This window comes from Myxocyprinus asiaticus, chromosome 2 (genome assembly GCF_019703515.2).
Source record: "Myxocyprinus asiaticus isolate MX2 ecotype Aquarium Trade chromosome 2, UBuf_Myxa_2, whole genome shotgun sequence".
NCBI lineage: Eukaryota > Metazoa > Chordata > Actinopteri > Cypriniformes > Catostomidae > Myxocyprinus > Myxocyprinus asiaticus.
The window spans coordinates 10250720-10275665 of NC_059345.1; the positions used below are offsets into that span (position 1 = coordinate 10250720).

General features: G+C 35.8%; 1 protein-coding gene across 2 annotated transcripts; it reads right to left on the bottom strand.

Annotated features, from left to right (window-relative positions):
* Window positions 1-6122: 6122 nt before the first annotated feature.
* Window positions 6123-23891, bottom strand: LOC127412699 (switch-associated protein 70-like). Of its 2 annotated transcripts, XM_051649285.1 has the most exons (13): window positions 23720-23891; window positions 22640-22780; window positions 17459-17632; window positions 17129-17356; window positions 14612-14758; window positions 14178-14286; window positions 13874-14055; window positions 8998-9105; window positions 8737-8903; window positions 8435-8633; window positions 8105-8201; window positions 7928-8017; window positions 6123-6783 (listed from the first exon to the last, which is right to left on the bottom strand). In XM_051649285.1, the coding sequence occupies exons 1-13, from the start codon at window positions 23855-23857 to the stop codon at window positions 6617-6619; spliced, it is 1947 nt and encodes a 648-aa protein (XP_051505245.1). In that variant the 5' UTR covers window positions 23858-23891; the 3' UTR covers window positions 6123-6616. The 2 variants fall into 2 exon arrangements, with proteins under 2 accessions (XP_051505245.1, XP_051505253.1); XM_051649293.1 differs by lacking the exon at window positions 6123-6783 and having other exon boundaries at window positions 7865-8017.
* Window positions 23892-24946: the final 1055 nt, after the last annotated feature.

The window sequence follows — 24946 nt, forward strand, 5'->3', positions numbered from 1 at the left end:
TTCGATGCGGTATGGACATGTTTTTGGGTATAGGGTTTCTGAAATGCTCTAATTCATCAGCCTTCGTGGCACAAGTTTCTTTTCAAGAACAACTGAGTTCAGATGTAGTTCAGGAAAATGCATTGATTTGTTAACTTACTGAAATCTGCAGATTCACATTTAATCAGTCACATTAGCACATTTAAGCAAATGTACACTGAAAAAAAAATATTTTGTGGTGAATTTAGCAGACTAAAATACATACTATCTTATTTATCTAAGTTAGTTTAACCCTCCTATGGTATTGAAAAATGGCACCTCCATTTGGTATTCGCAGTCATTTTGACCAGAAGGGTCAGATGTGTAACCCTTTTTTTTATGATAATGATACCATTTCTTATTCCCTGAAGTAATAACAATAAAATTATGAATTTCTTTTGGGATTTTATGCTATTTGATCTTATTTACATGTACATTTAAAAATGTTATCATTAATTTGTATATACAAATAAGAAAAGTTTTGAAAAATTAAACATTCTGAACTTACACTTCTATAAGTTGAAAAATGAAGAAAATATGAGAATGTGATATAAACTGGAGGCAGATTGCTGTCATCTGGTGAACAAAATATAAATAACATAACTTGTCAAAAACCATGTCATGCCAGTAACAGCCAGTAGATGGCTGTATCCACCTACTGTGTAGTCTGATGGCTTTTTGTAACCTAATTTTGTTTTATCACAAGATATGTAATTGATATGCATTATCAAACTATTATTTGCCAAAGTTTTACATTTTAAAATTTATTTGAAGTGTCAGTTTTTGCAGTTAATGTCATTATGCTTGCAATCAAACCTGACCATGGTGTTACAAAGATGCATAATAATGTCAAGAAAATGTACATCCAAAAAACTGATATGTACTGCAAAATTCTGAAAATTCATTTAGAGTATAAAAGAGTCAGAGTAAACATTTAGCAATTTCAGTAGTGTGTGTGTGTGTGTGTGTGTGTGTGTGTGTGTGTGTGTGTGTGTGTGTGTGTGTGTGTGTGTATGTATCATCTGGAAAACAACAAATGACTTGTAATGCCAACAATGACAAAAGATCAGGATCAGAATGAGCTTTATTGCCAAGTATGCTTACACATACAAGGAATTTGTCTTGGTGACAGAAGCTTCCAGTGCACAGACAATACAGCAACAAGACAGAGATAATAATAAAAATATAGAATAAAAATATAAGTGAATAGAAAATAAAATATATATGGAAATACACAATAGGACAATAAATATATATATATATATATATATATATATATATATATATATATATATATATATATATATATGTATGTACAATATACAAATACAAATCTGTTATATACAGAATAAAGGGAATGTAATGTCAGAAGAGGTGTGGTATGTTGGATAAATATAAATAGACTAAGCTGTGTATTGCACATTAATTATTGCTCAATGAGGCAGTTTTAACTGTTCATGAGATGGATAGCCTGAGGGAAAAAAGTGTTCCTGTGCCTGACGGTTCTGGTGCTCAGTGCTCTGAAGCGTCAGCCAGAAGTTCAAAAAGGTAGTGGGCTGGGTGAGTGGGGTCCAGAGTGATTTTTCCAGCCTTTTTCCTCACTCTGGAAGTGTACAGTTCTTGAAGGGAGGGCAGGGGGGCAACCAATAATCCTCTCAGCAGTCCGAACTGTCCTTTGTAGTCTTCTGATATCCGATTTTTCATAGCTGCACCAAAACAGACAGTTATAGAAGTGCAGAGGACAGACGCAGTGACTGCTGAGTAGAACTGTATCAGCAGTGCCTGTGGCAGGTTGAACTTCCTCAACTGGCGAAGGAAGTACAACCTCTGCTGGGCCTTTTTCACAGTGGAGTCAATGTGGGTCTCCCACTTCAGGTCCTGTGAGATGGTAGTGCCCAGGAACCTGAATGACTCCACTGCTGCCACAGTGCTGTTTAGAATGGTGAGGGGGTCAATGTTGGGGTGTTCCTCCTAAAGTCCACAATCATCTCCACCGTTTTGAGCGTGTTCAGCTCCAGATTGTTTTGACTACACCAGTGAGCCAGCCGTTCAATCTCCCTTCTGTATACAGACTCATCGTCATCTTGGATGAGGCCGATGACAGTAGTGTCATCTGCAAACTTCAGGAGATTAACATAGGGGTCCTTGGCGGTGCAGTCATTTGTATACAGGGAGAAGAGTAGTGGGGAGAGCACACATCCCTGGGGGGCACCAGTGCTGATTGTACATGTGCTGGAAGTGAATTTCCCCTGTCTCACTAGCTGCTGCCTGTCCGTCAGAAAGCTGGTAATCCACTGACAGACAGACGTGGGAACAGAGAGTTGGTGTAATTTAGTATGGAGGATAGCTGGGATGATGGTGTTGAAAGCTGAACTGAAGTCCGCAAAAAGGATCCTTGCATATGTCCCTGGTCTGTTCAGATGTTGCAGGATATGATGCAATCCCATGTTCACTGCATCATCCACAGACCTGTTTGCTCGATAAGCAAATTGAAGGGGATCTAGAAAGGGTCCAGTGATGTCCTTCAGGTGAGCCAACACCAGTCTCTCAAATGATTTCATGACCACAGACATCAGAGCAACAGGTCTGTAGTCAGTAAGTTCTGTGATTTTGAATTTCTTTGGGACAGGAATGATGATTGAGCATTTGAAACAGCATGGGACTTCACACTGCTCCAGTGATCTATTGAAGATCAGTGTGAAGATGGGGGCCAGCTGGTTAGCACAGGATTTTAGACAAGTGGGTGAGACACCGTCTTGGTCCTGTGCTTTCCTTGTCTTTTGTTTTCGGAAGAAACGGCACACCTCTTCACAGATCTTAAGTGCAGGTTGAGTAGCAGGAGGGGGGTTGCAGGAGGTGTTTATGTTTGTGTGAAGTGAAGGTCAGAGCGGGTGTGGGGTGTGAGATTGGGCCTTTCAGATCTACAGTAGAACACATTCAGTTCATCAGCCATTGTTGGTCCACTACAGTTTTGGGGGTAGGAGTCCTGTAGTATAGCCGTAGGATAGCCGTAGAGCTCAAATTATTGATGCCCTGGTTCTGTGTGTGTGTGTGTTCTGCATTGTGAGTGTGTTATCGTCTCACCCCTTCATTTCTGAGTGTGTGCATTTAGCATTGTGGCTGATTTATATTTTTTTTTTTTTTGACAAATGTATAAAAAACCTCTATGTTATAGTCTCACCAGTTCATTTGTGTGTGTGTGTTTGTTTGTGTGTGACTGGGTGTGTATGTTTTGCACTGAGGATGTTTTTGAGTCTCACCCTGTAATTTCTGTCTGTTTTTTTCTGCATTGTGGCTGATTTATTGATTGTATTTGACAGATCAAAAAACAATTGCTGTTTTTTGGTCTTTCCCATTCATTTTCAATGGTTGGTCAGTTTTGACCGCGAATACCAAAGGTGTTGCTTTAGCCAGTTATTTTATTTTATTTTATTTTATTTTTTTTTCAGATGGCAAATGGAGGAAAAGTCACTAAGTCTTCTACTGCTCAGATAAAGGAAAACATTTTTATTAAATTAGGAAAACGTATTTAGGTAAAAAATTACTGAATACCTTAGGAGGGTTAAGCGTGAACTTGAAAGCGTGAAAATTCTACATTTTTACTCCGTTCACACATGTAAAAAACAATGTAAGAGTAAGTACATTTTATTTATGATTGTTTGTTATCTTTACAATGCATCATCATGTACCAATCCTAAAGTAGAAAATTTTGTCATATTTATTTGCTAAATTGATTAACTTTCACAGGTAAATGAAATAAGTAAATTTTACTTGACATTCGAAGCTGGTGTTCCCAGCATTGGACCGGGTATGAATAATTAATGAGCTTGCATGGTTTCACTGTTTGCAAGTTGATTTTAACATTTTATTGTTGATTTTGTTGTTACATTTAGGAACCTCTTGTTTAATGAAGTCTGAAGTTAATTTTCTACTCAAAGTTACCCGTTTATGATCTAATAAGTTGATTGATATGTATCTGTTTATAAATAAGTTGATAAATAAGAATCTGTTGATTGTTACCGTCATCGTGTTGAGGTCTACATGCGCAACTCTGGATCTTGTTTTTTAGCCATTAAAGCAAGGTAATGTTGTCTAACAGACTACATAGCATGCATTAAAACTTCTGTGTCATGTGATACGACTAAGTATGTTAAAATGCATTCAAATGCAAGTACACATTTAAAATCATGGCTTAATTCAGTGCTACATTGCTAAAGTAAAATGTTCAAACAAAGAGTGAGTAAACTTTACCTGAGAATTTCTAATTAATGCCACCAAGCATTGTGTTTAGCCTTTACTTGAAAATGGTCTGTTAAATTTACTAGTAATTTCTGCATGGAAATTGTTTCCTAGGATTTTTTTTATTTTTATTTAAATAAACCCCACTCCAATTGTTTTTTCAGTGTAGCCTTACCAAAGGATGGAGATAGTATTTAAGATCCTCTTCAATGCATGAGGATGAATGTATGCACAGCCATATTGTTATATGCTATCATAATTTTTTGTAAAATTGGTGCTTGCCCATGTAAAACTTGCAGCTGCTCGGGTTGTTATGGGTCGATGTTGCTATTTGGCTGCTAAGATGTTCAGATTGGTTTAAGAATGTTGCTATGCAGTTGCTAGGGTATTGTGGGTGGTGTTCTGGGTCCAACTCTTGAAATGGTGGGGACATTGTGCTTGGGAGAGTTATGTAGCTTTGAGTCTGGATTCAAGTCCAATAATTTCCTGTCCCCTATTCACTATGCCATTCAACAAAAGTGCCAAAAATACCAAAATATAAACAATTTGTACCACTTTTGGACGACTCGAGTAAACCCTTTCATATCTAAAATTTTCTCTGATCTCACTCATCTCCATGTCAATCGTCCCTTTTACCCTGTTATCATACATAAAAGCATGTATTCTTCTTTCTGTCTTCAAAAAACAGCTAAAGACACATCTTTTCCATTAGCACATGACCATATACTCATAATATATATAAATATATATATATATATACACACATATATATCATTCTTGTTGCACTCAAATCTGTCTTGGATGGTATTTTTTTTTTTATCGTACTACTGTCTACTTAAGATGAATCGCTTATGATGTATTATTCCTCATTTGTAATTCGCTTTGGATAAAAGCGTCTGCCAAATGAATAAATGCAAATGTACTCAATATAACCATATATTGTATACACAAGGTACAACTACAAGGCACAAAGTAATTTTACTATTTTTATACAGTATTTGACACACTGAGGAAGGCCTGTGCGCCGAAACATCTGTTTATTCCCCTAATTTATGTAATAATAAAAAAATAGCATAAGTTTATTATCTTAGTGTGGATCATCACTTTATTGTATTATGCTATTTTTATCTTTGTCACATTTACCAAATTGAGGAGTGTGCACAGGAATATTCTTATGTAGTCACTATTGTTTAATTGCTGTTAGTAAGGTCTGTGGTAAACATTACTTGATGATACATGGATATTTTTTTCTACTACATAAATTACACACTTTCATACCTCAAACGTGAATTTTGAAGCCGCCGTTCTTTCTTTTTTTTTTTTTTTGTACGCATTTCAATATGGCTCCCAATTCTCATTTATGGTATGACTGTTTAATTTATTTTCTAGAACAAAACGTCCACGTATCGTCAAATAATGTTGACAATATTTTACCCTTATTTTATTCATAAGTTAAAAAACCCCATTATAAAAACCCATAGGGAACCCATGGCAAATTAGACTTTTGGGTTTTTGGACTACAACCTGAACATCTATATTGTTTGGTGACGGTCTCAACGGTATCTTTGGAGAGCGGTGTTTTGGAAAGAGGGGGCGTGTCTAATTAGTCTTGTGGAAGTTCCAGAATGGCTAAAATCGCTTACAGCACCTTTAACCTGTATTAAAATCATTGTAACTTGATTACTTGATGCCCTGAAATAACCCAATACTGCCAGTACTAACTGATCTCATCCTGGCAGTTACTTATTGTTCTGTCAGTCATCTCAGTTTTTTGTTGCCAGATGTTTAAAGTTGCATAAAGTGTATGGCATGAGGGGACTACAAGCAGATTTTATTTGTAAAAAGAATGAACCACATCGACCCATCCACCACAGTTGTTGAAGATTTATTCTTTTATTATAGTAGGGTATTTTAATCAGGCTAAAGTTACAAAAAATTGATAATATTGCATACCTATCTTCAGTTAGCTCTAGAATAGTTGTTTTCAAACTTTTTGATGCCAAGGGCCCCCCAAATCTGATGATATCCTTGCGAGGGACCTCCTTCCTAAAATATAAAGCCAGCTTTATATTTTCATGTATAAAGACCAAATTTTGCTGTGTGAGAAAAATCTTGTGATATTATATAAGGATAACATTTTAGCAGGGGGGCCTGGGTAGCTCAGTGAATATTGACGCTGACTACCACCCCTGGAGTCGCGAGTTCAAATCCAGGGTGTGCTGAGTGACTCCAGCCAGGTCTCCTAAGCAACCAAATTGGCCCGGTTGCTAGGGAGGGTAGAGTCACATGGCGTAACCTCCTCGTGGTCGCAATTAGTGGTTCTCGCTCTCAGTGGGGCGCGTGGTAAGTTGTGCGTGGATCACGGAGAGTAGCATGAGCCTCCACATGCTGTGAGTCTGCACGGTGTCATGCACAGCGAGCCACATGATAAGATGCGCAGATTGAAGGTCTCAGAAGTGGAGGCAGCTGAGACTTGTCCTCCACCACCCGGATTGAGGTGAGTAACCATGCCACCATGAGGACCTACTAAGTAGTGGGAATTGGGCATTCCAAATTGGGGAGAAAAGGGGAGAAAAAAAATAAATAAAAAAGAATCAAATAATTGGCTTCTGTATTCTCATTGTACCACAGACAAAAGATTTGATTGAAATGTTATCTGTACCTCCGAAAATATTACCTCCGAAAATATTTATTTTGTATTTACAATATTTTTTATTTTCAATATTAATGTTTGTATGTAAACCTGATAAGAAACATTTTCAATTAAATGTAAATGTATATGTATAGCACTTTCACAATAAATATTTTTCCAAAGCAACTTTATTGAGAATATGGCCTTTCAACCCCCAGTAAGCAAGCAAACGTTTCAAGAATTTTTTTTCTTCACAAACCTAAAAACCTATGAAAACTATGGCTGTCAATAGAATAAAATAGTCATGGTAAATGTTATTATTTCCAACCAGTCTTTATAAAGCAAAATGAAACATTAATAAAGTCAAATTTATTAATAATATCACTTTTTATTATATTTAATTTTTTCAGAACCCCCTTGTGGGGGTCCCTGGACCCCAGTTTGAAAACCCCTGCTTAGAAAATGAGGGTATAAATTAGCCCTCTGAGCAGTTTGTGTATATCAACAAGGACATCTAGTGGACAAAAGTATGCATAAACATGAACTAGGTGCTTTGCTAGCACTACAAACTGCTAAAAAATAAACATTATAGGTTGGAATGTCCTTGTTAAGAATAAATCTCAATTTGGAATATCAACTCCAGTTACATCTGAAAAAAAAAAAAAATCCACTTTGAAATGACCAAATTTGAATGATAATAAAGTTCCATTTTCTAAATGTATTTATTAATTTGTAAAAAAAATTAAAAAAAAATTAAAAAAAGATATATGTAAAAAGAAGTGTGGCTGTCACACTTTAGATTAACTTATATACAAAAGGGGCATAATCAATCCCAAACAAATGTATCTACTAACAAACCATTATATGAGTGATTAATGAAACGCTGACTACAAACACATTTCAGTGAAAAGATTTAACCAGTAACATGGCAGTCAGAATGAGGACTGCTTGGCCATTAAGAAATATATATATATATTATTTTTTTTTTTTTAAATGGATGAATCAGGTGTTACTGTCCATCATGTGATTTATTCTTGCCCTCTTTCCACTTCTTCTCCATCTGATCCAACTCTGTTTCAGTGAAAGCTGCCTGTCCCCAGTTGCTCATTTTTAAAGGAGTCTTGGTGCCTAAGAAATGCATGAAACATCTTAAGGCATTAATTGGGTGCTTTCAGGAATGGTATTGGACATCTGAGAATGGTTACAATTATTCACCTGGTTGAATGAGTCGTATTAAGCCCTCATGTTCGGTGACTTTGTGTTTCCACGCATTTGTCTTGATAGTAGCCCGCTGCAATTTCTTTGTAACTGCCTGAAAAGATAACAATGAAAGTGACTATGCAGTTCATGCTAATATTAATAAATCTAAATATTTTATTTTAAAGACATTTTTTTTCACTTGTGTACGCTAAAGACTTTTGGTACTGCATCAGATCACCATTTGATGCGCAATGTAAAATCACTATATTGGAGAGCACCAACTGAACAGGAAAAAATACAACCTTCCAATTGTGTCAGAGCTTCACTTCAATAATAACCCACTACCTTGTACTCCTCTTGCGCCCCCTGTCTCTGCTTTTCCAGGCTCTCTAGCTGCTTCTTTGCATTCTGCAGGGCACGCTCCTTCTCCAACCGCTCCTTCTCCATCTCCTTTTTCTCCTTTTGAGACTGATATATGACCTCCTGCTGCAGCAAGTACATTTGCTCCAATTCAAGCCTCTTCCTTGCCTCCTCTTCAAGTAGCCTTCATGAAAACACACAAATGCAAATGTTCTGCATTTGATGTGCACTTATACGCTGGCAGATCCTCATACAAATAAATGTTTTATGTGTTTGTGCATTGCTACCTGGCCTGCAATTTGTGCAGAGCTTCTTCGTCCTTTTTGGCCTGCCTCTCATCCTCTAGTGCTTCTTTCAGTTGACTGTACATGTCTTCCAGTTCCTTCATACGCTGCCAGTACAGCTCCAATTGGCTGGACTTTTCAGCCACCTGCTCTTCCATCTGCTTTCGAGCCTATGGTACAACAAAGAGCATTATCAGCATCTGCATCTCAAACACTAAGATGTCTATAAGGGTTTACCCAAGACTTTTAGGGTGTTGTGGTTACCATTTTCTCTTGCTCCAGGTCCTTTTTGTACTGGTCCAGAAGTTCTTTTTGATTTTGAATTCTTCTCTGTTTCTCTATAACATCCCTGACCGCTGCATCCTGTAGATTCTGACAGACCACACAAGACTTACAGTACTACAAGAAGTAACTAACAGAGGCCAAATTAATGGGGGGCAATGTCTCAATTCATTTGTGCCTTGATTTTAAATCATTGCCATTTGAAAAAAACTGCTGGCTGTCATTCACTGAGAGTCCTAGGTCAGTGATTCCCAACCAGGAGTATGCAAAAAGAATCGGATTTTGCTTTGTTTATCCTATAAATAAAAATATATGACTTAAAACAAAAATAATAGGAATTAGAATGAGTAAAAATACAGATTTTCCCATTAATAGCAATCTTTCTTTGAACAACATAAATTCTTAAAATCCCAAAATCGATCTTTTGATTGTGAAGTTAAGCACCGAGATCCTTTCACTGCGTGTGTTGAGAGCAAAAGTTAGCATATCCGTTTAAGGATCCATACAATCCATTTGTCTTTGATAAGTCTCTTTTAATAACCTTTCTGCTCTTTACAGTCAGTTGTTTATAAAAAAAAATAAATAAGAAGAATTTAATTATAATAAAGAAGCCATGTGATTTCACTCTCATTGATTTGCGCTTAATCAAAACAAAGTGCTGAACTGCCAGTTTTCTTAAAGAGACAGTACCGTTTTAGCACTTGTTCTACAAATCAGTGTAAATACTTGAAAATAGTACAAATTGTGCCTGTAAACAACAAACATGTAGGCCTACCATATATATATGTATGTATGTATGTATGTATATATATATATATATATATATATATATATATATATATATATATATATATATATAGATTACAATTTTTAATCAAATTAATTACATGGTGTGCCGATTAATTCATTAGTTTGAAACTTAGAAAAACATGTCTTGAGATACCTGCGTTCGGATTTGCGCACCATCAAGCTGTGTTTTGAATGCAAGAACGCGCCCCTGTGCTGTCTGCTGTCAAGTGAGTGTGGTTTGTTCTCTGTATAAGCTGCATGTTGCCTGTATAGCTGAAGTTTCGCTTACTGCATCCTGGAGAAAACCGATGGTACTTCAAGCTTGAATTGATCAGGAATATTCCTTATTACGGTCCGGAGACATGATTAATTGCATTAATTTTTTTTACGTGTTATTTTTTATCAAATTAATAGCACTGAATTAACACATTAAATCAACAGCCTTAATATATACACTACCGGTCAAAAGTTTTGAAACACGACTGAAATGTTTCACATGATCTTAAAAATCTTTTGATCTGAAGGCGTATGCTTAAATGTTTGAAATTAGTTTTGTAGACAAAAATATAATTGTGCCACCATATTCATTTATTTCATTATAAAACTAAAATTTAATAAAACAATAAAAAAATAACATTTTTGAAATTGATGACTTGGACCAAATAATAAACACTGTGTTATGTTAACTACAACATCTAAATCAGATAAGACTAAATATCTAAAGAGCAAAAGGTGAAGTATTTCGTTATTATGGTATTTCAATTTTCATGTTTAAGTTTCATCTTCATTTAATCAATTAAAAAAAAAAAAGAGTAATTTAGACAAGCAACAACAAACAAGCAAACAACTACAATAATAATTATTATTTTATTATATACGCCTGAAAATCAGGGGAGAATTTGGCTAGTGTGACACCGGCTTTAGTTGGTTAGTGTTTTTTTTTTTTTTGGTTGGTTGGTTTAGTTAGCTAGTTTGCTAGTTGGTTATTTATGTTCACACAGGCAGAAAAAAAATCCGTCTGACTCAAATCCGTTTAGGTTTTTGTAGGTGTTTTGAAATCTGATTAAAATAAGATTTTTGTAAATGCGTCTCAGTCTGAACTGCCAAATCGGTTTTCATGTGGTTTTTTTTCCATCATTCGTTGTGCGCTACAGTTGTTACATCATGTTTTGCAATGAGAAGACATATACTGCATTCCAAACATCATGACTGATGCCTTCGCAGGGCACTTCGAAGGGAAAACAATAATGATAGCCATGCTGTAGGATCGTTACAAACAGACTTTTCATTTAAAATGACTTAAAAAGTGAGTTCAAAATGACTAACTGTTTTATTACACCTTTCAGCCCTCTGAAACTGTCACAGTGAAAGGTAAAGTCTTTGAGAGAAATAGGGCATGATCGCTTCTGAATGGAACGCACCTGTATGTCATATAAATTTTACAAGGCAGCCAAAACAGTGCAAACCTCTTTACAATAACACAGACATTGGCTTTACCCACCTAAAGAGATACAGTAACCCACACCAGCTGCAAGCCACCACAACGTGATAAGGTTGAATGTCTCGCACGAACACAGGATGCTTGAGCATTTTTAGCACTTTTTTTTTATACAGGGCGGTGGCTCTCTTCAAGCATCTTGCTGTCCGACCCTTTTAGAATGCTTCAATACGGGACACAAAACCTTCAGTACAGGATGTTTCGCTGCCCGCTTAAATAAAGGACAATAGGCGACCTGTATGGGTAACCCTAACCTAACCCTGTATGATAATGTCAGCCAGAATATGGTACATCCCGGCTAAAACGGGACAGTTGTTAACCCAAGCAGCAACAAACATTGCATATGCCACCTCTCCCATTTTTTAAGCCTTTGTGATGAATGAGTTCATTTTTGGATACTGCCCTGAAAAACATAATCAATGGCAAAGCATCCACTGCTAAACTTTCATGGTGAACATACGCAAGTCTGCATCATTACTATGACAACTGATGTGGATGTGCTAGCAAAAGCAACTGCAGTCTGAACAGAAAAAAGTCAGACCAGTCAGTCTAAAAAATTGGATTTGAGAGAAAAAAAAAGTTTTTCCCTGCAGTTTGAACAAAGCCTTTGTTAGTTAGTTAGTTAGTTAGCTAGTTAAGTTGTCTGTTTGTTGTTTTTAACCATTCATCACCCAAAAATTTCAAACTATAGAGACGAAATTAGAGTGAAAACAAATAAGTTGATTTACTGGATATGCAACAGATGATGAGGTCTGCATTAATAAAAGAACAATCCCTTCAGATTATGGACAACAAACAGGAACTAGATACTGTTAAAATACCCTGTTCACAGGAAGTGTGGCTTCATTGCTCAGAAGTTCTCTTTTTGCAGGTGTCCTCATGTAGCTTTGCACGTAAAAATGTTTTAGAAATACCTAAACATTTATCATTTTGAAAGCTTCAGTGAGTTCTTTATCTTTCATGGCATGGTAGAGGAACAACAAGATCTTTTAATGTCAATATGAAGCCTGACTAAAAGTTTAATACCGCAAGCAAAATCATATGGATGTGAAACTCTCAAGAAGGTAAAAAATACCAACAACAAGTGTACTATTTTGTACAGCCAGGCTATATTTAAAACTACTAAAATGGATACTAAGTAAAGCACTAAACAGAATCTATGAAGTTGAACAACAAAAATCCCCAAAAACTGCTAGCAGTAACTTTAAGAGCTGTCAAACTTAACGCGTTAACACAGTTAATTTTTCTTAATCTTAATTAACACATTTACCTTTAATAAAGCATAAACCAGCAAAAACACTGGTGGGACTAGGGCGGAACCTTTGTGATGTGTCTGCCTGGAGTCATTCAACTGTGCACACAGCACAGACCTCTAAGAAAAGACCTCTTAACGCTATTTGTATGTACGAAACAAGCCTAGATGGGACTTGTGACAGAAAGCGAGTACTTTGTAGCCTCTGTAAGGCACAATTTAATTACCACAGAAGCAGTTCAAGTCATAACTATCACAAAAACACAGAATGAGACACTGTTTGCATGCTTCTTATGTGGAGATCAAAGCGATTCATATATGATTAATACTGTGGAGAATGATGGTTTAAAAGATTTAATGCCCATTGTAATGAATATGCAACCTATGTGAGGACTAGTCCTTTCAATCAGGGCCTTAACCACCATAGACACTGAAGGGGACATGTCCCCCCAATATTCATAATAGTGGTCAATTGATATGAGTTTTTTCCACGGTTGATTATTAAATTCTTACATTTGGTCCCCCCCAATCCTGAATATATGGTTACATCCATGCTTTCAATTAGTCAACCTCCCACTATGACTTTGGGAAATGTTTATGTTACTTGAATTTGGTGCTATTTTAGTGCATTTCTATCTTTATCCTGTGGAAGGCTTTGTTTGGAAAATGTTAATAAAGCATTATATTGTTACATATTGTTTTGCTTTCATTCCTAAGATGGAAATAAATGCATTTTGACAGGAAAAGAAGTATATATAGAGTCAAATTTCAGCATATATTCAACAGGGCTTCTTCAACAACAGTAAGTGTACTATAATGGCTACAGTTCTTAGATTCAACAGGTGACTTACATTTTTGTATCTTTCAATGACTTGAGGAAGGCCACAATACCTTCAGATCCTCTTCTCAGCTGTTACTATCCATTCCTCAGTCACGATTAAAAACCAAAGGCAATAGGGTCTATTCTGTAATGGCACCAAGACTTTGGAATAGTTTGCCCCTCTCTATCAGATTCTCATCTACAATAAACTAATTTAAATCGTCCCTTAAAACGTACTTTTTCTCTCAGCCTTATCTATGATCTGCCCTGGCCTTTGGACTTTTTTTTTTGCCATTGTTTAGCTTCTTATTTTCTTGTTTTAGTAATATATGTTTTGTTTTCTAATGGTTTAATTATTTGTTTATATCTTTATTTTCTTTTTTAACATATTTATGTTACCATTAAAATGTATTTTATTTGCTGTTATGCCTGATGTGCAGCATTTTGGTCAGCACTCGTGTTGTTTTAAATGTGCTATATAAATAAATTTGACCTTGACCTTACTCATGGCCTCCAGCTGGGCCTGCTTGCTTCTGTTGGCCAGTTGCAGTTCTCTCATTCTGCTCTCTACGGTCTCCTGTTCGGCTTTCATTTGGTTCCTCTGTTCCCTTCGTTTCTGTCTGGCCTCACGGTGTGAGGAGGAAAGGCCTTGCCTTATGCGGGAAATGCAGTCCTGAATGGCTAATGCACACACAAACATACAGAAAACACACACATTGAGGAGAAGGAGAAAGATCATTCACCTGGACCATACTCGCACTCAATAGAGAAAATTTCTCATGTGTAAAAAAAATAGCAGATACCTTGAATCCACTCCTGTTTTGACTTTTTATCCGGTGCACTGATCTCAAAACTTTTTTCAATGCATTTTATAATTAAGAGGTTTTTCCTCCCATCTTTGTCTTGTAAGGACTGCAAAGACAGAAATTTAAGATATTTAAAGGAATAGAAGGAAAATTCTGACATAATTTACTCACCCTCATGTTGTTCCAAATGTCTTTGTTTTCCTGCAGTAGCTCTCAAAACTCATCAAGTTTTAGAGCTACAGTGGGAAGATGTTCAGTAAATCATGACTTCAAAACAACTTTCATTTACTTTAAAGAGATTTTCTTTTGTGTTCCACAGAAGGTTCTGAACAACATGAGGATGAGTAGATAATAAGAATTGTCATGTTTGAGTAAACTATTACTCGTGATTAAAACAAAGTAATACCACAAATGTTCTTGCAGGGTTTTACCTCAACACAGCAGTTGCGATCCAGTGAAATACATCCCTTCTGCTCAGTGAGGTCTTCACTCACATAATATGCAATGTAGGTGAGATGTAGCTCAAACCATCGCTCGGTCCAGTTTTTCCTTTTGTGCCCTTTTTTCATCATATAGCCCTATTCACATGAAAAGTCACCAAGCTAAAAAAAATTGCCTGCAGTTGAGACACTTTGCTTGCAAGCAACACTTTAAAACTCAATTAACATACACTATGAAGATAAGCATTGTATGGCAATATATAAAAAACTATACAGCTGACAATCAAAAAGTTGCTTTTAATAAAAGTGTCTACTATATGACTCACGACTGATAAAAAGTAAATTTTAGAAATTGATTTTATGCACCATAACCTAAAACCTCTTTCTTTTCCATTGGCTAGTCAGTAGTCATTACGTATTTTACCAATTTTATACAATAATGTAAATTGACATTATACATTTTTAACATTATGGCATTCTTTTTAAACACAAATTCTGACATCATCCGACAAAATAAAGTTTTCTTAAGGGGCTATTCAGACAGAACGCGTTATTGTGTTTAAAAAGCTAGACGTAGAATACAGTTGTCTCAAAACACATTTTTAACCCTTGTGCACTGTTCGGTCATTTTTGACCGAAATCTTTTTTTTCTTTAATAAAAACTGTATACTTTATCTGAGTGGCTCGAGGCTTGGTTACTTTTCCTAAATTTGCCATCTGAACGCAAAATTTGCCATCTGACTGGATTCCATGAGTTTAGGCCGCGTGACAAAAAAAAGCAACACTTTAGTTGTTCGCAGTCAAATTTGACCGGCCATAGGAAATGGATTAGACTATAACACAGAGCAATCTCTTTTTTGGAATTTGTCAAATAAAATCAATAATTCAGCCACAATGCAGAACACACAGAGACAGAAATGAAGGGGTGAGACTATAACACATCCAAAATGCAGAACACATGCGCTCTCTCTCTCACACACTCACACACACACACACACACACACACACACAAGCACACACAGGAATGAATGGGTGAGATTATAACACATCCACAATGCAGAACACATGTGCTCACACACACACACACACACACACACACACAAATTGATCTTGTTACAACCAGGAATGAATTAGTGGATCTCTGTAGCCATGTACTGGTTATTTTTGTCATGACATGATTTTCAAGTTAAGTAATTGTTCCTTTTTTTGCACCAGATGGCAGCATCTCATATTTTCTTCATGTTTCAATTTATAGAAGTATAGGTTTTTACTGTAGTGAAATTAACATAAATTTGCAAACTAATTGTGCAATTGAGTAAATAAGATCTAGCATTACATCGCCCCAAAAATGCACAACTTTAGTGTTATTACATTTATTTCATAAAAATACACAAAAATACACGTTTATTGTTTTCAACCAAATTTGACCGTGAACAACACAGAGCGGTGAGGGTCTGATGTGAGTTAAGCCGTCTTTTCACTGCATCTGACAAACGACATAAGATAGACCAGAAGTCATTCCTTTCCAATGGAGATCCTATTTAAACTCGTGCGACTAGACCGTATCGACAGCCCGACCGGAAGTGATGTATTCGTGCAAAACTATCAGCGCGAAGTGAGAAATATCAATAGATTATGTCCTAAACTTTTTTCTAAACACCTGCTATTTCTGTATTTTGGACAATTAATAATGTAGAAATCAGAAATGATTGTTTACATTGCAAATATCACAAAAAGCTTTTGGAATTACAGTTGACGTGTGATTAAATGTGAACATGTGTCATTTATTTCTGCACACACAAATCCTACATATTTAGAATCACATCTATGAATTTCAAATTAGGGTTGTTGTCACTGTTATCATAATATTAACTATAAAAACAGTAATAATGATAAATGATACTATTAATAATAAATACTGAGTGAATATTAATCCTGAATTTTATTGAATTCAATCATCTGCTCAACAAAATCACACACAGTAATGTCATTCTGAGGTAAACCGTTGGTAGCTTCTTCGATTAACAAAATCCACTGTGAGCAGAATGACAATTCATCATGACTGCCACCCCCCATGAGAGTTAGATGCAACGCCGGGGATTGGAGCACGCGTCGTGGCCGGGCTGCTCAAGTGAAGCCAGTGCCACATGTGCCTCAGACCAATAAAATTTTACTGCTTATTTGAAATATGTTCTTTTATCATAATCTTGACCAAACATTTTGGAGATTTCGGTCTTTCCCCATTGAAGTAGATAAGAGCTGCACTGTCATGACGTTTGTTTACATAGATAAAATAGCTGCCCAAACTGCCCAAGAGAATTCCCAAAATGGCCGTAGAGTGGACTGACTTACCTTGAAAAAGAGACTTTGTTGAAAGGATCCAGAAATATGTTTGGACCATTCTAATTCATTTGTTTTAATTTACATTCCTGAAATGGTCTATAGATGCAAAATATATAGACAAATGCTGTAATGTCCATACTAAAATACTTTAGCACAGATTCCCACCTGTTTTATAATATCCAGTATAAGTTCCTGATAGACCTGATTGATTCCCATGGAGAGGATCTGAGGATTTATGCCCTTGGTGAAATGACCCATGCCAATAAGTTCAATCAGCTCCCAGGGATTGAGATTATGCTTCTTTGCGCTCAGCTGCATTTTGTAGTCTTCAAACCTGCCCTCATTCCAGCTGCAACCAATTGATGCTAACAGCTTGCGCAGTAAGTACTCGATCTGTTACAATAAAATGCTTCTTTATTATTTTAAATGACATTTGACATCATATAATCACAAAGATATGACTTTACCAAAATGAAATTAAAGACTGGGACCAACCTCTTCTGTGACTATATGTAATGGATATTTATCTTCAGACAGGAAGTTGAAGATACACCAGACCTTGAAGGCATCGACTCCAGAGATGAGAAGGTGCTTGCCGCTGATGCGCTTTGGTGCACACAGAGTCCAGCACATCTTATTCAGCTCAGGGAAATCAAAGTTGGGCTGGATCTGCAATTTACAATAGTCAAAATGACTGAAATCTCACTTGAGGCCTATAATGCTATGATGTATAATCTTTTCTGCAGTATTCAGTATACAGTAGAGAGGTTTAAATTTTCATTGCTATAAGGTACATTATATATTATAGTATATGATATATTGGTATATATGAGATATACTTTATGAAGACTAGGTGGCCACTTTATTAGGTACACCTATACACCTTGTTAACGCAGATCATGTGGCAGCAAATCAGTGTATAAAAGCATGAAATGGTCAAGAGGTTCAGTTGTTGTTCAAACCAAACATCAGAAAAGGGGACGAAATGTGATGATCTGTTGGGAGTTTACAGAAAATGATGCAAAAGACAAAAAACAGTTCTGCTGCAGTTCTGTGGGCGAAAACACCTTGACAGTCAGAGGAGAACTGACAGACAGTTTCAAGATGATGGCAAGGTGCAGGGCCGGAGTGGTTAATCTGGAGGATCTGGAAAATTCTGGCGGGTCGCTCATAAATTGGTCCGGCAGAGCCATAAATTCATTTTAACAGTCTGTATAATAATAAGGTATCGTAATCAGTATTTAAGGGATCAGAATAGCATTCAATTTTAAATTCAAACGCATCTAACACATTCTCTCAAGTGTGAGTCTAAAACGAACAGTGCACTAGGTTTAAAAGTTGACGTTTTTTTTTACTTAACACAACTTCTTAAAAACACTGTGCTCAACACTCATGCGAGAGATGCTGAAAAAAAACAGCGAGACACGGTGCAATGGTCAAAAATGTCCATTTAGCATTAAAAATGTCTGTTTACATAGAAAATAGTGCATAAAGATGCATAAAATGCACTTAATGGCCCCTAAGTCTTCACACATAAAGCCATTATCATGATCTTGAAACTTGAAGGCCTAGATAAGTTTTATAGACCATTTCAAGGACTGTTTGTTGGTGACATCAAGTGACGTTACTGTTCCGTGAACATTTCCTTCTTGTCAAAACAGAGATCACTTAGCAGAGACGGGCCAGTTCTATTAAAATGAATGGAAGAAATTGGAAAGGCCAACGGTCAACAAAAAAAATACAGCCTCATCACCGCTGCCTTTAAACACCGAGCGCGCCTCTCCTCAGGAGACCGGTATCTACCTGCTGGGGTCTTCGCGGGTCCGTATTTAAGCGTCTCACACCCAAACAGAATAGAGAGTGAGATGAGAAAGAACCAAGTAACATTGGCTGTTGCTCCATTTGCTTCACTTGGCAGCAGTGGAAGGATCACGTGAGATCCAGAAAGGGCAGATACTATTAGCTGAATGGATTTTTTAAATTGCGCATAAGAAATCCTGATTGGAAACGCTTGATAAGCGAATAAACTCTCAAAATTCGCATAAAATTGATTGTGCTAGGAGGAGGTGGATTTTCTAGAGTTTCGCATTAGTTAAAATGCGCATTAAAGTGCGCATTGAGCACTCATTATGTGAGCTATTGCACTTATACTGCGATGTCTCCTGGCAGCATTTAATCACAATGTACAATTGCTTTATTACAGCAAATAGGTCGTTCAGCTGTTCCATAACAAAAAAGGCAGGCTCCCTCAAGATAATGCGCACTTACAGTTAAAGGAAACGCGCGATGTTTCGCATTTTCTTTAGTCGGATTTTCAGAAATGCGCATTAAAAATGCAAAACATTTTGATGGAAACCCAGCTAGTGTATAGTTTATCTCTGAAATACTTGGTCCTTGGCATGAAGTATGATAAAAAAAAAATAATAAAAAATTCTTTATTGTTACAAAAAAAAAAAAAAAATTTAACAATACCGATGCTTTGGCACAGTAAGGAAATAGTGAAGCTTTACACCCCTTAAAAGATTAAAGGGATAGTTCAACCCAAAATGAAAATTAATTTACTCACCCTCATGCCATCACAGATGTGTACTTACTTTCTTCTGCCGAACACAAACAAAGATTTTTAGAAGAATATTTCAGCTCTGTAGGTCCATAAAATGCAAGTGAATGGTGACCAGAATTCCAAAAAAAAAAAAAAAGTAAGCATAAATGTAATCCATAGGACTAAACATTATTCCAAATCCTTTTTTGAATTTAATCATATAAAATCAATAACTATATATTTCAGCCACAATGCAGAACACACACATACTAAACATTAATCTATAAGATATTAAACAATGTCTTCTGAAGCGATCCAGTTGGTTTTGGGTGAGAACAAGACTGTAAGTCTTGACAGCAGTATCCTTGGCGATCATGATTTCAAGCTCGATTATACTTCATATAGCGCCATCTACATCTAGTGTAATCAAGCTTGAAATCATGATCGTGCCTAGAGACTGCAATGACAAGATGTACAGTGAAAAAGGAGTTTCATTTCGGTCTGTTCTCACCCAATACAGTCTGGATCGCTTCAGAAGACATTTATTAAACCAATGGAGTCTGACGGATTACTTTTACACTGACTTTATCTACTTTTTGGAAGTTTTGAAGTTTTGGAATTCGCTTGCATTGTATGGACCTAAAGAGCTGAGATATTCTTCTTAAAATCTTAATTTGCGTTCAGCAGAAGAAAGAAAGTCACACATCTGGGATGGCACGAGGGTGAGTAAATGATGAGAGAATTTTTATTTTTGGGTGAACTATCCCTTTAAACTCAAAACAACCTGAGCAGAGAGCCTTCATTATTGTATTATGCGTTCAAAGATCGATCGTCTTAAAGAGACGTTAACCAAATTACCAGTGTACGTAACTTTAAGCTTACAAGTACAAGAAAAGCATTACTTTTGGTTGTATTTTTTTGTATTTAAATGGTATTTACAAACGTAAAGATAACCACTCCACTTTCAGTAGCTAAGTAACTTATGCATTTCATTGGTACACTTTTTTTCTCACTGGATTTGTATTTTTAAATAAAGTTTTTATTTATTAGTCTTAGTTTGTTTTAAAATTATTTTTGTATCTTGTATTTTCTTTATCATTTCTATGTAAAGCACTTTGAATTACCATTGTGTATGGAAGTTAGGTAGAAGCTAAAATTAATGAGATTAGGTATGTGACATATTAGTACAACTTTAATTCACTTATTTTTAGATAGAACAATGTCATATCTCAGAAAGCTAAAATCACAGTGGTTTAAACTTAAATCTCAAATGCCATATATTGTATATAAAGAAATAGAGAGCTATTATTTTTCTCGTAATTGCATATATTGTATTTTGCCATGTTCTCATGTTCTCAATATCATTTTGTTAAACAGTCCCAACCAATAGTCAACTCAATTGCCCCGCCCTACTCAGCTTTCTGGACTTGGACATGAAATTCCCGGGCTAATTATGAATCCCGCTCCATCTCTGGCAGTGCTATGCAGAAGAGCATCTATTAGTGCAGAAATTTGAGTATCTCAGAAACTGCTGATCTCAAGGAATTTGCATACACAGCTGTCTCTAAAATTAACTGAGTGGTTTGAGAAAAAAAAACATCCAGTAAGTGGCAACTTTGTAGGCGGAAAATGCCTTGTTAATAAAACAAGTCAAAGGAGATTAACCACACATGTTCAAACTAACAGGATGGTGTCAGTACCTGAAATAACCAGGTGTTATAACACTACCATGCATCTCTGAACACACAACACGTTAAACCTCGCAGCTGATGGGCAACAATATCAGAAGACAACCGGTCACTCATGACCATGTGGATTCCTTTATGGGGACAGCTTAACCATCTTCTGTTGACATACACAATCACTGGTTTGGGATGGGGTGGAATGTATATTCACAGCATATACTAAATGTGAATCTGGCAAATATGCAGCATCTCCGTAATGCTATCGGGTAAAAAAAAAAAAAAAAAAATGACTCCAGTGGTTAAGTCCATATCTTCAGAAGTGATATGATAGGTGTTGGTGAGAAACAGATCAATATTTAAGTCCTTTTTTACTATAAATATCCACTTTCCCATTCTTCTTTTGTTTATAGCGATTCGCATTCTTCGTGCATATCACCACCTACTGGGCAGGGAGGAGAATTTATAGTAAAAAATTACTTAAATATTGTTCTGTTTCTCACCCACACCTATCATATCACTTCAGAAGACATGGATTTAACCACTGGAGTCATATGGATTACTTTTATGCTGCCTTTAAGTGCTTTTTGGACCTTCAAAGTTCAGACCACCACTCGCTTGCATTGTATGGACCTACAGAGATGAGATATTCTTCTAAACATCTTAATTTGTGTTTTGCAGAAGAAAGAAAGTCATACACATCTGGGATGGCATGAGGGTAAGTAAATGATGAGGGAATATTCATTTTTTGGGTAAACCATCCCTTTAAATTGTCATTTTTAGTAATAGACTATAAAAGTATCCATAGATGAGTAAGAAGTCTCATGCCACATTAGTCATAAGTCTCTGATGTGATGATAGCTTCTGGTCATTAACAAACCCAAGCTTTTTTTATGTGCATTAGTGTTTAAATATATATACTGCTTTTACTATGCTTTCATAAAGGCAAACTTTTATTATTTACTTGAATATCAATGACCTAATAACTAAAAACGATGTAATGGTACAGATAAGAAAATAGACACAAAAAGAACATCCCTTTGTGAGTCATGCATAATATGCAGCCTTATTCCAGAGGAAAATTACAAACTTCTAGGCTATTCTTACAACTGACAAAATCTTGTATTTGTGCAGGTAAGAGGTTTGAAGTGCATACAGTGTAGTTCATCACATGAACTATGGACAGTTTGGCAGCCCAAAAGTATCCAAATATTTTGTCATAATTTTAAACAGTGTATCTATTGATTTGGAATAATGCAAAATCAGTATTCATATATTTTAAGTGTGACTTAAGTATCCAAATACTTTTTGGGGCCTCTGTATATCACAATACAATGTAAATGTATGGGCGTGGGGTTCTAAAAGTAATAACATCATGCCATTTATGTAATCTAAAATGATCTACAACTAGAGTGAAATCCTAAGGTGGTGCTTTTACAGTGGACTTCTTACCTTATTTAGTATGAACGTGTTCAGGTAGGGCATGTACCCTTGAGTCGACACTGGTCCCTCGTCATCATCTTGAAAGTGGTCTTCCAGGGCTGAAGAGTTATGGGGGATTCTCAGTATGGTGCACAAGTTGTAAGACAGCACCTTCAGAGATAGACAGCCAAAAAAAGGATTATCTATTGCATTTATAGAATAAACATCTGGACCTAAAATTCTATAGATTTTGTAGAAATATAAAAGCTGCATGCCATGGATTTCTTTGCTTCAGTACACTGATATCTTGCATGCATCCTCGTAATTGTAAGCTTATATGCAAGGCTAATCAGGCGTTATTCGAAGATTAGTAAACAAATTAAGAAAAGACCCTAGATTGTTTCACCACCAGTGCCATCTTCATTGTATATCTGGGAGTAAAATCATGTTTATAACTAACTGTCATATACATAATTATTAAAATTGCAACTAAAGTGTGTAACAATGCATAGCTTTTGTAGATTGAGAAGAGATGTGCAAAAATAGAATTTTTACTTCATTTTGACGGTAACACTTTGTAATAAGGTTATTTCGTTAACATTAGTTAACTGCATTAGTAAGCATGAACTAACAATGAACAATACTTTTATAGCACTAATGGGTAAATCTAGGTTATTGTTCATTTTCACATGCACTAATATATTTTTAAAATAAAACGTTGTATATGTTAACATTAGGCAATGCATTATGAACTAACATCATGAATGAACAATGCAAAATAGCATATATATATATGTAAGATTTATTCATTGGTAATTCATGATATCTTATGCATTAACTAATGTTATGAAATATATATTTTTTTGTAAAAACGTGTTACCATTCTGATTACAATGTCTGTTTAAATTCATTAAACATCAAGCTAAATAAATAAATAAATAATTAAAACTCTACTTATCCAAGTCCACTTCGCAACTTTTTGACTGGTTGAAATAACTTTCGTTGGAAAACATTGTGCACTAGAGTTTTAATACACGGAAACAAACTGGTGCGCGCGCTGTCTAGAAGTTTTTAGAAGAGTATCTATTTTATGCATGTATGTGTGCTCACCTTTAGCTGGGATTTTGAAACTTTGCCGTTTCGGTCCATATCCAGTGCAGTAAAGGCGTGCCATATGGGCTTGAGTATTTCTTCCTGGGATATCATGGTAAATGAAGTGGATGAACTCGGAGCGCCTGTAAAACTCATCCTCACTCAAGTCAAGAACGAGCGCTGAACGTGAGTCACGTGACTGACGCTGTCCGCATTACACCAGAGACTGATTACACTTCTTTGAATAAATCATACACATTTACAAGGTCAATTTTTTATTTACTTTTTTTTTTTTTTTTTTTTTTCTGTCCCATTCGGGTAAGTAGTTCAAATAGAAAAAGAATAGAAAATAGAAAAACAGTTCTTCAAGTAGTTCAGAAAAATTATAACATTTATTTTTATTTTTCATATTGTATTAATATAAATATATTAAGTATTATTTTATTTAAAAAAAAAAAAATTGCAATAATAGCTAGAAATTGTTCAGCTATAACGTAACTGCGGGACAGCTATAACACTTTTGCTAAAGAAAATTTAAAAAAAACTATGGCATATGGTGCAAAACGTTAGTGTTTGTTCATAAATTTCTACCCAATCTAACTGATGCTTCCAGTTTGCAAGGAATAAAACACATGTACATTATAAACAAACATAAGATACAGTAACAAAGCCGCACTGGCCAACAGGGCAAGTGACAGTTCTGCCATTTCAGACCTGATTTTTGTAAATCACTTTTGATTTTCAAATAAAACCTCAACAACACCAGATGAATATATCCCATTGGTTTGTGTTTCTGTTTCAGTGTTATCCAACTCAGTGTTTCATGTATTTTTGAGCACACCAATGCAGGTTGGTTATTAATAAAAATGCAGTGGAATGTTTCATGATTCAAAATCCATGTTATCCCAGCATCATTTATGAATGTTCCAAAGAGCATCTTGTCAAGTTTGTCAAAAATCAAGTTTTCTTATTTAAAAATTACATGAAATGTCACATTTTGGTCCCTAACCCAAATATCTAAGTTGCTTGAACTTAAAGCTGCTGTAAGCGATTTTAGCCATTCTAGAATTTCCACAAACTGTCCAGATGAGCCGTTGGATTATCCATGCCCCCTTTTTCCAAAACCTTGCACTCCAAAGATACCAAATTAGCTTTATTGAGACAGACATCTTGCAGAACAGGTTGTTTAAAACAACAGCAGCAAAATAGTGCCCTCAACTGACAACTGTTATGAGCAACATGACA